General features: G+C 38.9%; 1 protein-coding gene across 2 annotated transcripts in view; it reads right to left on the bottom strand.

Annotated features, from left to right (window-relative positions):
• Positions 1-15,355, bottom strand: part of LOC126092903 (sphingosine-1-phosphate lyase) — a 57,407-nt gene that overhangs the window by 21,149 nt on the left and 20,903 nt on the right. For both annotated transcript variants that reach the window (XM_049908636.1, XM_049908641.1), the window contains 2 exons: positions 7,865-8,101; positions 7,482-7,691 (listed from right to left, as the gene is read on the bottom strand). In XM_049908636.1, the coding sequence (XP_049764593.1) occupies positions 7,482-7,691; positions 7,865-8,101 (447 nt within the window). The remainder of the gene's footprint in view (positions 1-7,481; positions 7,692-7,864; positions 8,102-15,355) is intronic.

Here is a 15,355-nt window from a genome sequence, read left to right as displayed (position 1 = left end):
GGGCGTTCTTTCAGGAAATACGGAACCATCAAAGGTTGAGGGCAATGAGCACAAAGTGGTGGGGTCAAGCCTCTCTACAAAATAGGGGACACCATAGATGTCAATAATTACCAGCCAGTATCCATGCTTACAGCATTTTCAAAAATCATCGAGAAAGTAACTTACTCAAGAGTGGTCAGCCACCTCAACAGTAATGGGATACTTAGTAAACCACAGTTTGGATTTCAAAAATGCTGTTCCACTCAGACAGCAATATATAATTTCACTGCCCACATATAGAGTCTTTAGGAATTTTCTCTGACTTTTCCAAAGCATGTGATTGTGTGAACCATGACATTATGCTCCAGAAATTACAATTCTATGGTATAAATGGAACAGCACATGAATGGTTTAAGTCACATCTACAGAACAGGAAGCAAAAAGTTTCTTTATATGGTTTAATGATTGAAGGAAGTTTCCCACTTCACCCAACTGGGGTGTTCCACAAGGTTCGATAATGGGTCACCTTCTGTTCTTGATATATGTGAATGACCTCCCTTCTTACCTGAAACAAGAAGCTAAACAGACACTGTTTGCTGATCATACAAGCATCATTATTAATCCAGTAAAAGAAACTCCAACAGAAAATGACACAAATACTATAGCAATATTATGGAAGGGAAAGTTGCTACTCACCATATAGCAGAGATGGTTGACAGTGAACAAGTAAAAATAATACTGGCAGTACTCGCACTACTGCTGCTATTGCCAATAATAGTGGTAATAGTAATATTAATAGTAATAGCAATAATAACAAGAGAGTGACAATAATCATAGTGCCAGGTACAAGAAGGATGTATACAAAATAGACATTTACAATATAGTGAGTTCTGGGCAAAGGAAATTTAAGGAGACTGCATCAGCTAAGAAAACTGGAAAATGAGAAAGATTAGGGCAGACAGGAGGATGTACAAGGATAATGAGAGCATACAGGGACGATGGTAATCGTATTGTTGCTTTAGGAGATATCTCATTAACTGTCTTCTGAAGCTTGGGATGTCATTTTGTTCTCTAACATAATGTGTGAGGTTGTTCCATAGTCAGGTTCCTGCTACGGAGAAGGGCTCGGAGAAAGTCCTTGAATGATGGAATGGGACAGAAAGGGGGGTAGGAGCAGATGTTTCTTCCATGTTGTTGAGACAACAGGAGTAAGGTTGAGGAGAGATACGAAGCACAGCATTCATTTATAAGACAACAGAGACGACAGAGCAATGGATCTGAGAAATCCAGCAAGATCTTACAGGAGATCAGGAGATGGATTCCATTTTTTTTCCATATAATAGACACAGTCAACAAAGATAAAATTAATATTCTTCTTAAAACCATAAATTTTTAGTGGAAATGACACATTGGAGATGTATAGAGATTTAGGATGAATTGAAAAAAATCATGATTAAGAAGAACGAAACAGCACTGAATGGATCGCAAGAACTGAACAGTACAATCTTCAAAGAAAAATTAAACACGCAATGACTAGAGGTCCAGTGTGGCCAATAAACTTTACACACACACACACACACACACACACACTCTTTTACGGCCACACCACTCACGGATTAGGCCTTAGGCCTGTTCCAACTGACTGACTGCTGGCTACAAGGTAGTACAAGAAGCGATCTACGATTGCCGACCACATGATCAGCATATCGCCCATCCCTTCTGCCATTACTGCCAGTAGATGAATGCTGATGATAGCACTGTCTCTTTATTCAAGCAGTTCCTCATTTGGCCTCACAAAGGCCGAGTGTACCATGTACCAGAGCTACCTACCTCAAAAAAAATCTGAGGAGGTACCAGAAATCGAACACCTGGGCCTTTCCATACCAAAGGCAGTGATGCTATATTCCCTCTCTCCCTCTCTCTCCCTCTCTCTCTCTCTCTCTCTCTCTCTCTCTCTCTCTCTCTCTGTGTGTGTGTGTGTGTGTGTGTGCACACACACACACACACATATGTGTGCATGTATTCCACATCTCCTTCTAAACCACTGGATGAGTTCCCCCAAATTTGGTACATATATTCCTCATTATCTCAGGAGAAATGCTGTGGGTATATCATTCACCTAGCTCCTGTAAGAATAGAGGTGGGTGTGAAAAGCACTGGTAACCCCTGAAGTTTAGGCTGTCCATATGACAGGTGTATTGTGTAAGTAGTATTGGAATGAGTTCTAGCATTATATTTGCGTGAATGAGGGAGGAGGATAAGGACAGACAGAGGTGGAAGTAGGAGATGGGCTGAAAAAGGGATAAGGAAGAATGGACTAATAAAAGATTGGAATGAACAAATACCTGGGCAACAATAGAAGCTCAGCTAATAAATGACGAGTTGCCAATGTAATCCTTTCGTGGTGAACAGAATCAAGTATATTAAAAGATGACATTCTGGCAGATCCATATACCATACAACCAATATTCAGATTGGAACCGAAGGAATGTGGAATACCTTGTGAAATAACAAGTGCCAAGACCCTCAGCCCCCAAGCTCATTTGCTGCTAAAGCATTTCAGGATGTCAAAAGATGTTAACGTCTCACCAACAGTTAGGTCACAAAAGACAACACAAGTTTGAAGTGGGGTAAGAATTCAGCCATTTCCTTTTCAAAGAATCCACTCCAACATTTACCTTAAGCAATTTATGAAAATGACAGAAAACCTAAATCTGGATGGCCAGACAGTGTAGGTGTAACATAGTCATTAAAATTTTAAATTCTACCATTGATTTTTGCATCAGATAATTTCAGAAAACAATATAAATGATTGACACAAAAGGTTTTATCTGATGAAAATTTAACACCTATCCATTCAAACACTGTTCCAATTTCTTAATTTTCAGTTGAAGTCAATACACTTTTTTGCTGAGGAAGGAAAAAAAAACAGAATAACTGGGAAATCACCAATAAATAAAAATCATTCAACTGGTCTCTCTTCTCTCTACCAGGAAGAGTGGCTTCCAGTACACATCCTAATTTAGTTAGTTTTCTTGCACAAAGCACCCATTTTATAATAAATATAGCATTCATTCAGCAAGGAGTCAATATAAACTGAGTTCACCCTTTGGTCTTTCTTGACTGTGATAAACTCGGAGCATTTAGAGTCTTAGTGTGTGTTAGTTAGAAAACTTGTCACATCCATATATATAATATAGAAAGAATTATCTGTATTATCCAAGGGTCTCATTCTCAGCTCTAAACCTGTATTTAATCATGCTGCTTTGGTGAAGGGCCTACTTTCTTTCAGGTGTAATGTCAATTGGAAATAACACTATGCAACCAAATCACAAAACCTTTCAAACAGCAAATCTGTCATTGGCCTTGAACAGTTCAGACCACAATCCCAACTTCATCCACCACCACTACGTCACAATCATCCTTTACAAGCCTTCCAACAATTCCTCACATCCAGCATTGCTTCACAACCCTACCTCAGATCCCTATGACATGACCCTAACCTGTCCTCTGCAGAATTCCAGGGTCTGTGTTTCCTCACAGCTGATTATTCCATCATTATCCTCCCAGCAGACAAAGGATCTACCACTGTGGTACTTGACTGGCAGGAGTATGTTAGTTATGGTCTATGCCAGCTGTCGGACTCCTCTACATACAACATTTCCCATCAAGATCCCATCTCCATAATTAAAAATTACTTGCAGTCCCTCCTTAAAACCTCGATCCTCTCACAAGGACTAACATCTCAATCCATAGAACTTCTCACCCCATCCAAACCATGCAACCCTACCTTCTACCTTCTTCCTAAGTTTCACAAACTCAATCATCCTGCCTGTCAAAATGTTTGTGGCTTCAAAGCTCCCACTGAACGTATATCTGCCTCAGTTGATCAACACCTGCAACCCATAGTACAAAGACTTCCCTCCTATATTAAAGACACCAACCATTTCCTAGATTGAAATTCATGCCCATCCCACACCCACCACACGCCCTGCTTGTCACACTGATGCCACTACCCTCTATACCAACATCCTCCACATACATGGTCTGTCTGCTGCTGAACATTTCCTCAGTGAGCACCCACCTGATTCCAAACCTATGACATCCTTCCTGCTCACCTTAATCAGCTTTATACTCACCAACAACTACTCCACCTTTGAGAGGCAGACACACTAACAGATCAGGGGTATGGCCATAGGAACCAGGAGGGCTCCTTCCTATACCAACTTTTTCATGGACTGCTTGGAAGGGGCTTCCCTGGGATCCACAGGCCTTCAGCCTCTGGTTTAGTTTTGCCATATGGACTCATAGTGAGGCTGACCCGATAAAATTCCTGGAACCTCTAAATACTTTCTCCCAATTAAATTTCATATGGTCCTGTTCTGAACCCCACGCCACACTCCTTGATGTTGATGTTGATCTCAATCTCACTGAAGGCCAATTACGTACTTCTGTCTACATTAAACCTACTAACAAACAACAGTACTTAGATTTTCACAGTTACCTTCCTTTCCATGTCAAACGTTCTCTCCCGTACAGCCTTGGTATTCGAGGCAAACGCAGACTCTTTACAGCAATATATCACCATTCTCACCTCTGCCTTCACTGGACATAATTACCCCTTCAGTCTAGTTCAAAAGTAGATTTCCCAGGCCATCACATCCAATCCTCATACAGATAACCCTCCAAAAAAACAACTAAGGAGCACATCACTTGTCACTCAGTATTATCCGGTTCTTGAATGTATTAATCAGTTACTTCGACAAGGCCATGACTTCCTAAAAACATGACCTGAAATGAGGTCCATTCTGTCTGAGATTTTGTCCAACACACCTAGAATAAATTTACATTTCCCTCCCAACCTCCGCAATATCCCTGTCAGACCCTATTTTCCTTCTGCACCCATCTCCTTACACTATGGTTCCTCCCCCTGTGACTGTCCCAGCTGCAAGACTTGGCCTATGCAGCCCACTATTGCCATCTATACCCGCCCTGTAAAACATATACTTTCTAAGGGAGAGCTACCTGTGAAACAACAGACCACATACCAGCTGTTACGTAAACAATGTTAGGCCTTTCACAACAGCATGACTACCACTAAGTGGTCTTCAGTCCAGAGACTGGTTTGATGTAGCTCTCCATGCTACTCTACCCTGTGCAAGCTTCTTCATCTCCCAGTACTTACTGCAACCTACATCCTTCTGAATCTGTCTAGTGTATTCATCTCTGGTGATCCCTTGATGCCTCAGAACATGTCCTACCAACCAATCCCTTATTCTATTCAAGTTGTGCCACAAATTTCTCTTCTCCCCAATTCTATTCAACACCTCATTAATTATGTGATCTACCCAACTAATATTCAGCATTCTTCTGTACCACCACATTTCGAAAGCTTCTATTCTCTTCTTGTCTAAACTATTTATCGTCCACGCTTCAGTTCCATACATGGCTACACTCCATACAAATACTTGCAGAAACAACTTCCTGACCTTAAATCTATACTCGATGTTAACAAATTTCTCTTCTTCAGAAATGCTTTCCTTGCCATTGCCAGTCTACATTTTGTATCCTCTCTACTTCGACCATCATCAGTTATTTTGCTCCCTAAATAGCAAAATTCATTTACTACTTTAAGCATCTCATTTACTAATCTAATTCCCGCAGCATCACCTGATTTAATTTGACTACATTCCATTATTCTCGTTTTGCTTTTGTTGATGTTCATCTTATATCCTCCTTTCAAGACACTGTCCATTCCTTTCAACTGCTCTTCCAAGACCTTTCCTGTCTCTGACATAATTACAATGTCATTGGTGAACCTCAAAGTTTCTTCTCTATGGATTTTAATTCCTACTCCGAATTTTTCTTTTGTTTCCTTTACTGCTTGCTCAATATACAGATTGAATAACATCGGGGATTGGCTACAACCCTGTCTCACTCCCTTCCAGACCACTGCTTCCCTTTCATGCCCCTCGGCTCTTATAACTGCCACCTAGTTTCTGTACAAACTGTAAATAGCCTTTTGCTCCCTGTATTGTACCCCTGCCACCTTCAGAATTTGAAAGAGAGTATTCCAGTCAACTTTGTCAAAAGCTTTCTCTAAGTCTACAAATGCTAGAAATGTAGGTTTCTAAGATAAGTCGTAGGGTCAGTATTGCCTCACGTGTTCCAACATTTCTACAGAATCCAAACTGATCTTCCCCAAGGTCGGCTTCTACCAGTTTTTCCATTCGTCTGTAAAGAATTTGTGTTAGTATTTTGCAGCAGTGGCTTATTAAACTGATAGTTCAGTAATTTTCACATCTGTCATCACCTGCTTTCTTTGGGATTGGAATTATTATATTCTTCTTGAAGTCTCAGGGTATTTCGCCTGCCTCATACATCTTGCTCACCAGATGGTAGAGTGTTGTCAGGGCTGGCTCTCCCAAGGCTGTCAGCAGTTCTAATGGAATGTCGTCTACTCCTGGGGCCTTGTTTCGACGTAGGTCTTTCAGTGCTCTGTCAAATTCTTCACGCAGTATCATATCTCCCATTTCATCTTCACCTACATCCTCTTCCATTTCCATAATATTGTCCTCACAAACATCGCCCTTGTATATACCCTCTATATATTCCCACCTTTCTGTTTTCACTTCTTTGCTTAGAACTGGGTTTCCATCTGAACTCTTGATATCCATTCAAGTGGTTCTCTTTTCTCCAAAGGTCTCTAATTTTCCTGTAGGCAGTATCTATCTTACCCCTAGTGAGATAAGCCTCTACATCGTTACATTTGTCCTCGAGCCATCCCTGCTTTGCCATTTTCCACTTCCTGTCAATCTTGTTTTTGAGACGTTTGTATTCCTTTTTGCCTGCTTTATTTACTGCATTTTTGTATTTTCTCCTTTCATCAATTAAATTCGATGCCTCTTCTGTTACCCAAGGATTTCTATTAGTCCTTGTCTTTTTACCTACTTGATCCTCTGCTGCCTTCACTATTTCATCTCTCAAAGCTACCCATTCTTCTTCTACTGCATTTCTTTCCCCCACTCTTGTCAAACGTTCCCTAATGCTCTCCCTGAAACTCTCTACAACCTCTAGTTTAGCCAATTTATCCAGGTCCCATCTCATTAAATTCCCACCCTTTTGCAGTTTCTTCAGTTTTAATCTACAGTTCATAACCAATAGGTTGTGGTCAGAGTCCACATCTGCCCCTGGAAATGTCTTACAATTTAAAATCTGATTCCTAAATCTCTGTCTTACCATTATATAATCTATCTGACACCTTCCAGTATCTCCAGGTGGGCATATGTAAGAATACATTGTTTAAGGGGTTAAATAAATGGCATCCTCAATAACATACTGCACATCAGTTTTGGGACTTTTGTATGGTGCCATTTGTGCCCATAAATATGATCCTAAATGAATCCCACACTTTTAACTGTAGTACTTCCGTTTCCCAGTTCAAACACTGCTTCGTCTGTCTTCAAGAGGATATAAGGTAGCAACTTACTGATTACACTCACCTTGTGTGTATCTGCTGATATACTTGTAACTCCAGGAACAGAAAAATCAAATGGTGGTAATTTGTAGCCTGCTTTTTGCATGAAGACAATGACAAAACCTCCTAAGCAGGCATCTACATGTACAGGTATGTTGTATCTCCTTCCTAATTCTGCTATAGCCTCAATGTCATCCATAGTTCCATAGGGGAAGTTTGGCACTGATCCAACTAGCTGTAAACACAATTCCCTTTCAACATTTCACTTTCAGTAGCATAACCTTAACAATGAGTAATAAAACTTTATTCTGAAAATGCTCACATATTGTATTGTTCCAATTAGCTAAAACAAAAAATAAAAACTGAATGTAATGAAACAGAAATGAGCAATTAAACAGGGTAACATACCATGCATGTATTTTTACTGATAGAATTCTTCATTGCCCTTATATTGACTTTGGTGGTGACAGGATCAACAGGAACATGTTTGATTCTCATGCCGAAATACAATGCAGCCTTGTCAAATGCTGGATGGGCTGTTTTTGGCAAAACAATCTCTGGATGTTTGATACCCCTCTCAAATTTTGCATAGTCACGATATGCTTTGCATGCCATCAATATAGATTCAGTTCCACCTGTCGTCATCTGCAGCAATAAGACAGTTTCAGTACATTTTAAGAACAGTTTCTAAGAACATAAAATACAATACTTAGTGAAAACATTATAATAAGTTTCTTCTTAGTGCTGAAGAAATTTTCTCCTATTCCGACAATATCTCATCATTATACTTTCTGACTTATTTGGCATAAGAACAGTGAAGAAGTAATGAGAAACTCTTGCATAAATTTCTGGTTTCCCGACATCAAGCAATAGATCCATCTATCAGAAGTTTGCTCTGCACTATATAGTCCCAGAAATGGTGGAGAGCAAAGAACAAACTCTGAGAATACTAAAAGCTGTCAATTTGACTGTTAACTGTTTTTTCATCTCTCATCAATTTGTTACACTGTCCTTCATTGGTTAGGCGCAAAGGGTGAATTTTCAATCTACACTCAGTTGCAGATGAAAAGCATTCTGGCCAACATTTCTGTTTAGCATCTACATACATACCCCTCAAGGCACTGACAGTGCACAGCTGTGGGTACGTCATACTATTATTTGTGACTTTCTACTCTATTCCATCTGCATATCGATCAAAGGGAAAAAATGTTGACTATATACATCTTTTCATGCTCTAGTCTCAATTAACTGTCTCCAGATCCCTGCATGAGATATTTTTATGGACAACAAAAACATTCTACAGTCTTTTTCGAATAACATTTTTTCTATTTACTCAACAGGGTTTCACCAGAATGCCATCTTTCTTCCAAAGTTTTTTTTTTCAGTTTCAAGAGCAATTTTGTATCAAGTCCCATAATTATTATCCTCTGTAGATATTAAGAGTAACTAACATCCACAGGACAGCAGTGGATAAAGGAGCTGGAATTGACTCGGTTGCTGAAAGGGTCTCTAACAATATCCAGAGACATTCTGTTTGCATGGTTTCAGTATCTATTAAAAAGTGCAAGACACATATTCACACAATGAACACAGAAACTGATATGGCCCAATAGATGGGTTAAGGCATGGAAAATTTGGAGGCAAAGATAGTGCTTTGAGTACTGACTGCTTTTCCAGTCATTTGCAAGCATTTCAAGTGCCACGGCAAAGCAGATTATCTCATTAATACATCCTATTCTTCCAGAAGCAGATGTGCATCATGTATGGATGAATGTAACATCCCAGGAAAGTGGCTTAGTGGTAAAATTGCCACACTAGATGTCTGAAGGTCTGGGTTCATATTCCTGGTCAGTTCTAGGATTTTTATCTGGCACTTACCACTTCTACCACCTCTAGCAGTGTTTGTTAATGTGAAAAACACTGAGTCACACCACGGTTCAAGATCCACAAAAGTATTTTGTTCACATGCGACAAGAAATTGTATAGGAACGAAAATTTATAATTAATTAAAAGCAAATAAGTTAATGCATACGAAAATACTTATGCCAGGTACTGACACTGAAATGCTATTATCAATGGTTGAATTCACACAAAACAAACTGGTAATTTGAACTGGATATGACTTGTTTCAGAATCCACTAAGTATATACAGCTGTTCACAGAAATACCATTTTAGTGTTATATTATTATTTATTAGTGTAAAAATTATTATAACCGTAGGCACGTCTCTTAATGCACAGACCAATGGATTGCAAATGTATGTCAGGATATGAGTAAAAAACAATCCACTTAGCTCCTGTAACTAGGTAAGTCAGTTCACAGTTCAGAGGATGGCAACATCATTCTATGTCCAACAGGACTATGCCTATAAAGCACAGTGGTGGTCAGATTAACCTGCAGATTGATGACAGCTTTACTTTGTACTCAATTCATAACTATGTCAGTCCAGGCAAATAATTTTGTTTCACTGAGACATAACCAATCCCCTGACTTTATTCTTCCAGAGTTGGTTGAAGTTTCTCAGATGACACAACAATGTCTACTCAACTAATGAAACAGGAACCTTGATTTATCATTGAAGACTAAAAAGTTCTGCTGGTTCTTTATCATGATATCAAGTGGCAAACGTAGATTCTGATCAGGAGCTAATACTTTCTAACATTCAGTCTTGCTCACCTTACTATTTCAGCACACTCGTCGACCTCTATCAATCAAACTTCAATTCTCAAAGTGCTGCATTTACTGCTGATAGTTAAGAGCAAAAATCCAACATCCAATTCTCAACATAAACACAGTACTTCTGATGATCAAAGTATCATACATTGCAATTTTGTGCACAATGACTATTAATCACAAAGTTGTTTTAACATTCGGAACATAACAACTACAAACAACCTGTCTTATTTAACAGGTTCCAACTGAGTTAATATACAACCCATTTTCTACTGTCCCTTAATGTCACAGCCATTGCCACGGTCACTCTTCCTTCACAGTTCACACCATATCCCTAAGGCAGGATACAATGAGATGGAATAAACCGCGTGACCAGAAGGTACCACAAACGTGGTACAATGTTCATACCACATTCTAGCTTGCTGGTACAATGTATCCATCCACTTGACAATACATGTGCATAGCAAAACATACATTCATACAGTAGATTATCTAATTTATTACAAAAATACACTTTTTGTAGTGGTAATCATCATCTTGTGCTCGTTCAACACATCATTTTACCGAAGTGATATGTTGCACCACAAGACTAGATATTGTTAATCAGCAGCCTGCAGTTTTAATACTGTCCAGCAAATTCAAGATTTTTTTCAACAATGCACCAATATTTATTCTCCTAACTAAACTGAAGTTTTATGGTACTGATGCTATAGCCAACCAATGGATAATGTCATATCTAACCAAAAGAATGCAAAACTTTGTACTTAGTAATTCAACCAATATAATCTGGGGACATAATTCTCACTGTGGAGAAATCATGCTTGAGGTTCTCCAAGGCTCAATCTTAGGCCCAGTATTATTCCTCATATATGTAAACAATCTCTGTCTAACATACAAGAAGCAGAATTGGTTCTTTTTGCAGATGGAACTAGTACTGTAAACATCCTAATATACGTACAGAAACAGAATAAATGGCAACGAAGTTCTTAAAATTATCATAGACTGGTTTTTCTGCGAATGGTCTCTCCGTCGATTTTAAAAAGACACAACATATCCAGTTCTACACATCTTGGTGTGCTACACCAGTGGTAAATGTAATACATAGTGAGGAAATAATAAATAGGGTGAAAAGTTCAAAATTTTTAATTGCCCATATCAATGAGAATTTAAACTGAAAGAAACACATTTAATAACTCCGAAAGCAACATAGTTCAATCAATCATTATTGCAGCTAGAATCATTGCAAATCTTGGGGAAGGCAAATCAATATGATGACATATTTTGCATATTTCCATTCAACAATGTTGTATGGAATAATGTTCAGGGGTAACTCATCTTTAAGAAAGAAAGTCTTCATTGCTCAAAAACGTCCCATACGGATAATATGTGGTGCTCATCCACAATCATCTTGTAAACATTCTGTTGAAGGAGTTCGGCATTCTCACTACAGCTTCACAATATATTTATTCTGCCATGATGTTTGTTATAAATAATCCACTACAGAAGGAAAAATGACGTTCATTACTCCACATCAAACTTCTCTTTGGTACAAAAGGAGTGCACAATTTGATCACTCATCCAGTGATATAAAATGTCTAACTAACTTAGAAATGATCAGAATGTACAATGGAATATGTGCAAATTAATTTGTGATTTGAATGTAAAATGACTCATTCCACATCATAACCATTTATCATGCAAAATGATCCATGGAACATGAAAGTAACTAAATTAGAATAGGTGTACATATCAACTGTTCATTTTTTAATTCAATACCCAACGAAATTCCCTGCTCTAAAGAGGTAGACAGCTTTGATTGATTCATAATTTACCCATACAGTGAGCTGTTCCACTGAACCATTATTGATGACATTCACCTTGGACATCTGAGGTATTCTATAGATTTTTGCTGTTTTTAGAAATACTGCTCCTTTAGCTCAATTCAATTCAATTTATTGCTCTTAACACGTAATTTTACATGCATGTGCATTTTTCAACTAAGTATAAAGTTTTTACAATTACAATTTTTTAGTTTACATTATTTCTTATCACATTTTAATTGATGATAAATTCAAGTTGTAAGGGCATTTTTGGATAAGCTACTGCTTGATCGCTTTTTAAAAATATCAACTGTCAATATCTTAACTTCATTTGGTAACAAGTTAAAAACAACTCCTTTGACATATGCCTTGTTTCATAGTTGTGAGTATCCAAGTTTCTTTTCATGACCTTAGTGTCTTCTTTCACAAGCATTATACTTTCTAGTATACACATGGCATAAACTGTGAGAATATTGTGTCTAATGAATAGGGGTTTACAAGAAGTTACTGGTTTTACTTTTGCTATGATCCTCAAGGCTCACTTCTGCAGTATGAAAACTCTTTTCATATTAGTTTGGCATGTCCCACCCCACAGTACTATTCCATAAGACAAGAATGGATACAACAGTCCTTGCGGTTTCAGAATTAAGATGTGGTGATAATTTTCTTAATACATACAGACAGGGAGGGTTTTTTTTATATATATATACACAGATATAGTCAGCTTGCTGCTTCCATGAAAGTCGATCACCTATGCATAAACCCAACAATTTACAATCTGATAGGTGTTTGGTAGAATTTCATAAATCACAGTATTTTGTCTGTTTGGACCACTTGGTTTAAATTGAATAATATTAGTTTTTCCTATGTTTACTTTTAGGTTCTCTCTTTCAAAATGGACTCTTGCCTTTTCAATGAAGTTATGTATCTCTTCAACTAGGTAGAGCTCATTGTCTGCATAGCAGACACCAGATGTATCATCTGCATACACATACATAGCAATCAACTGCTTGTTGTCAAGAGAACTTGGGAAATCATTACATAGCATATGAATAGAACTGGATCTAAAGTAGAGCCCTGAGGAACACCAAAATGTATATTTCTTATACTTGACCTTCTCCTCTCCAGTATTTCTCAATTAGGGTACATAATCTTCATGCTCTGTTGTCTACCCTTTACATATGTTTCTAGCAATTGCATGAGTTTTCCAGTGACACCACTCTTCGCAATTTTTGATAAGACCTTTTTGTGTACTGGTTTCACTACAGATAGTTTCAACATTATGACCAGCTACGTAATAGCTGGTATGTCCATCTACGGCATGCATTACAGTGGCAATGCGTCATGTCACGGAAACAATGAGGCCTCGGTTGGTCATTGGAGTGAGTTGACATCACATGTTCACATACAAGTCACTTAATTCTATAAATTCACGGGAGAGGCTGATGAGCTCTGACGTCATGTACAGTCACATCCTGGACATATCTGACCATGTTCAGATCTGGCGAGTTGGGCCAGTACATCAAATGAAACTCGCCACTGTCTTCCTTGAACCCCTCCATCATACTTCTGGCCTTGTGACATGATGCACCATATTGTTGAAAAATGCCACTGCTGTGGTAACATGACCATCACGAAGCGGTGTACATGGTCTTAAACCAGTCTATGACAATCCTTGGCCATCATGATGCCTTGCATGAACGCCACTGGACCCACAGATGTCCACATGAATGTTCCCCGTAGCATAACCGAGCCACTGCCAGCTTGTCTCCATCCTACAGTACAGATATCCAGGAGCTGTTTCCATGGAAGATAACAGATTTGTTCCCACCCATCGGCATGTTGAAGAAGGTATCGGGACTCATCAGACCTTGCAATGCCATGCTGCTGCGCCAGTGTCCAGTGCCCCTGTCACATGCCTATTTCAATCATACTTGCCAATGTCGTGGTGTTAACATTGGCAAATGCACGGGTAGTCAGGTGCAGAGGCCCATCGTTAGGAGTGTTCTGTGTGTTCAGACACCTTGTACTCTGCCCAGGATTAAAGACTGATAATAGTTCCACCACAGTTCACCGCCTGTCCTATTTTACCAGTCTGCCCAGCCTGCAACGTCTGGCATCTGTGATGAGTGGTGGCCACCTGAACCCAAAATGCCTGGACACGATTTCACCTCGGTTTCACCACATGTTGAAGACACTCACCACAACACTCCTCAAACACCCAAAAAGTCGTGCAGTTTCTGAAATGCTCGTGCTGAGCCTCCGGGTCATCACAACCTGCCCTCGGTCAAACCCAGATAGCACACACGCCTTCCCCATTCCACACGGACAGCTCGCTCACTGATACTGATACTACTGGGACCGTGTGTGTGTCTGACTAGCAATCATTCCTTACCAGGTGACAATGCTATCACCCAAACAGGTTTATACCTATAGTAGGTCGCTGATCATAATGTTCTGGCTGATCAGTGTATGTCTATCAATATGTTTATAGTTTTGCCATATTCCAGAAGAAAGAAAGTATGTGTTTTGACTCATGTTATAATGCGAGAATACAAATACCCAGCAGTCATCTTGGTGCAGACAGGCTGATTTTGGTGGTGCCAGGAGGTGAACAGTCTGATTCTGGCAGTCTCCACAGGCAGTTATTGTGGTGAATTTTGTATGTGCGGCTTTGTGAAAGAGTTAAAATTTTCTTAAGTGACTAACTGTGAAAAGAAATTTGTGTGTTTATCACTAGAAAATACAAGACTTTTTTTCAGGGAATTATTCAGGACTTTGAAATTTCACTGCCAACCTTAGCAAGTGGATTTTTCTTTGGGCCTGGTAATTTTTGCAATTTTGCAAATGAGGAACTTTAACTTGAATTTTAAGCGAGTGAGCCTCAGAATTTTTTAGAGATTTTGGAGTGCGCGAGGTAGTGCCTGTGTTTATTTAAGTTCTCACACTGGCATGATAACATTCAATACTGGCAATTCATAAACTTGTTACTGTGAGAAGAGCAGGAAATATAATCCAGTTTTTTATATACTTTAATCCATGCACATTACACAAATTACCGCCTGCATTTTATAAGAAGTTCCTTTTTCTCAGCTGACGATTTTGGGGCAAATGCTACAAATGATTGGTTGGCCGCTAAACTTAAATGTGATATCCAACCATTCACTGTGGCCCTTGGTAGAGAGCTACTAGCTGGAGCATTGATTCACTGATAAACTGCATAGTAGTGCTGGGGGCTCCAAGCTAATTCACCTATTTTTTGAACAGACATTTTTAAGAGACAGTTTCTTAAGTTTTAGGATTGTTCATTTTTTTGTTAACAGGTCTCTTCCATATTATCTTCGTGTAGCTAAATACAAAGGAAAATCCAAGATGGAATAATGACAACATTCTGAAAAGTGACAAT

This window comes from Schistocerca cancellata, chromosome 1 (genome assembly GCF_023864275.1).
Source record: "Schistocerca cancellata isolate TAMUIC-IGC-003103 chromosome 1, iqSchCanc2.1, whole genome shotgun sequence".
In the NCBI taxonomy this organism is placed as follows: Eukaryota; Metazoa; Arthropoda; class Insecta; order Orthoptera; family Acrididae; genus Schistocerca; species Schistocerca cancellata.
Note: the sequence above shows the minus strand (reverse complement) of the source record. Positions and strands in the feature narration are given on the sequence as shown.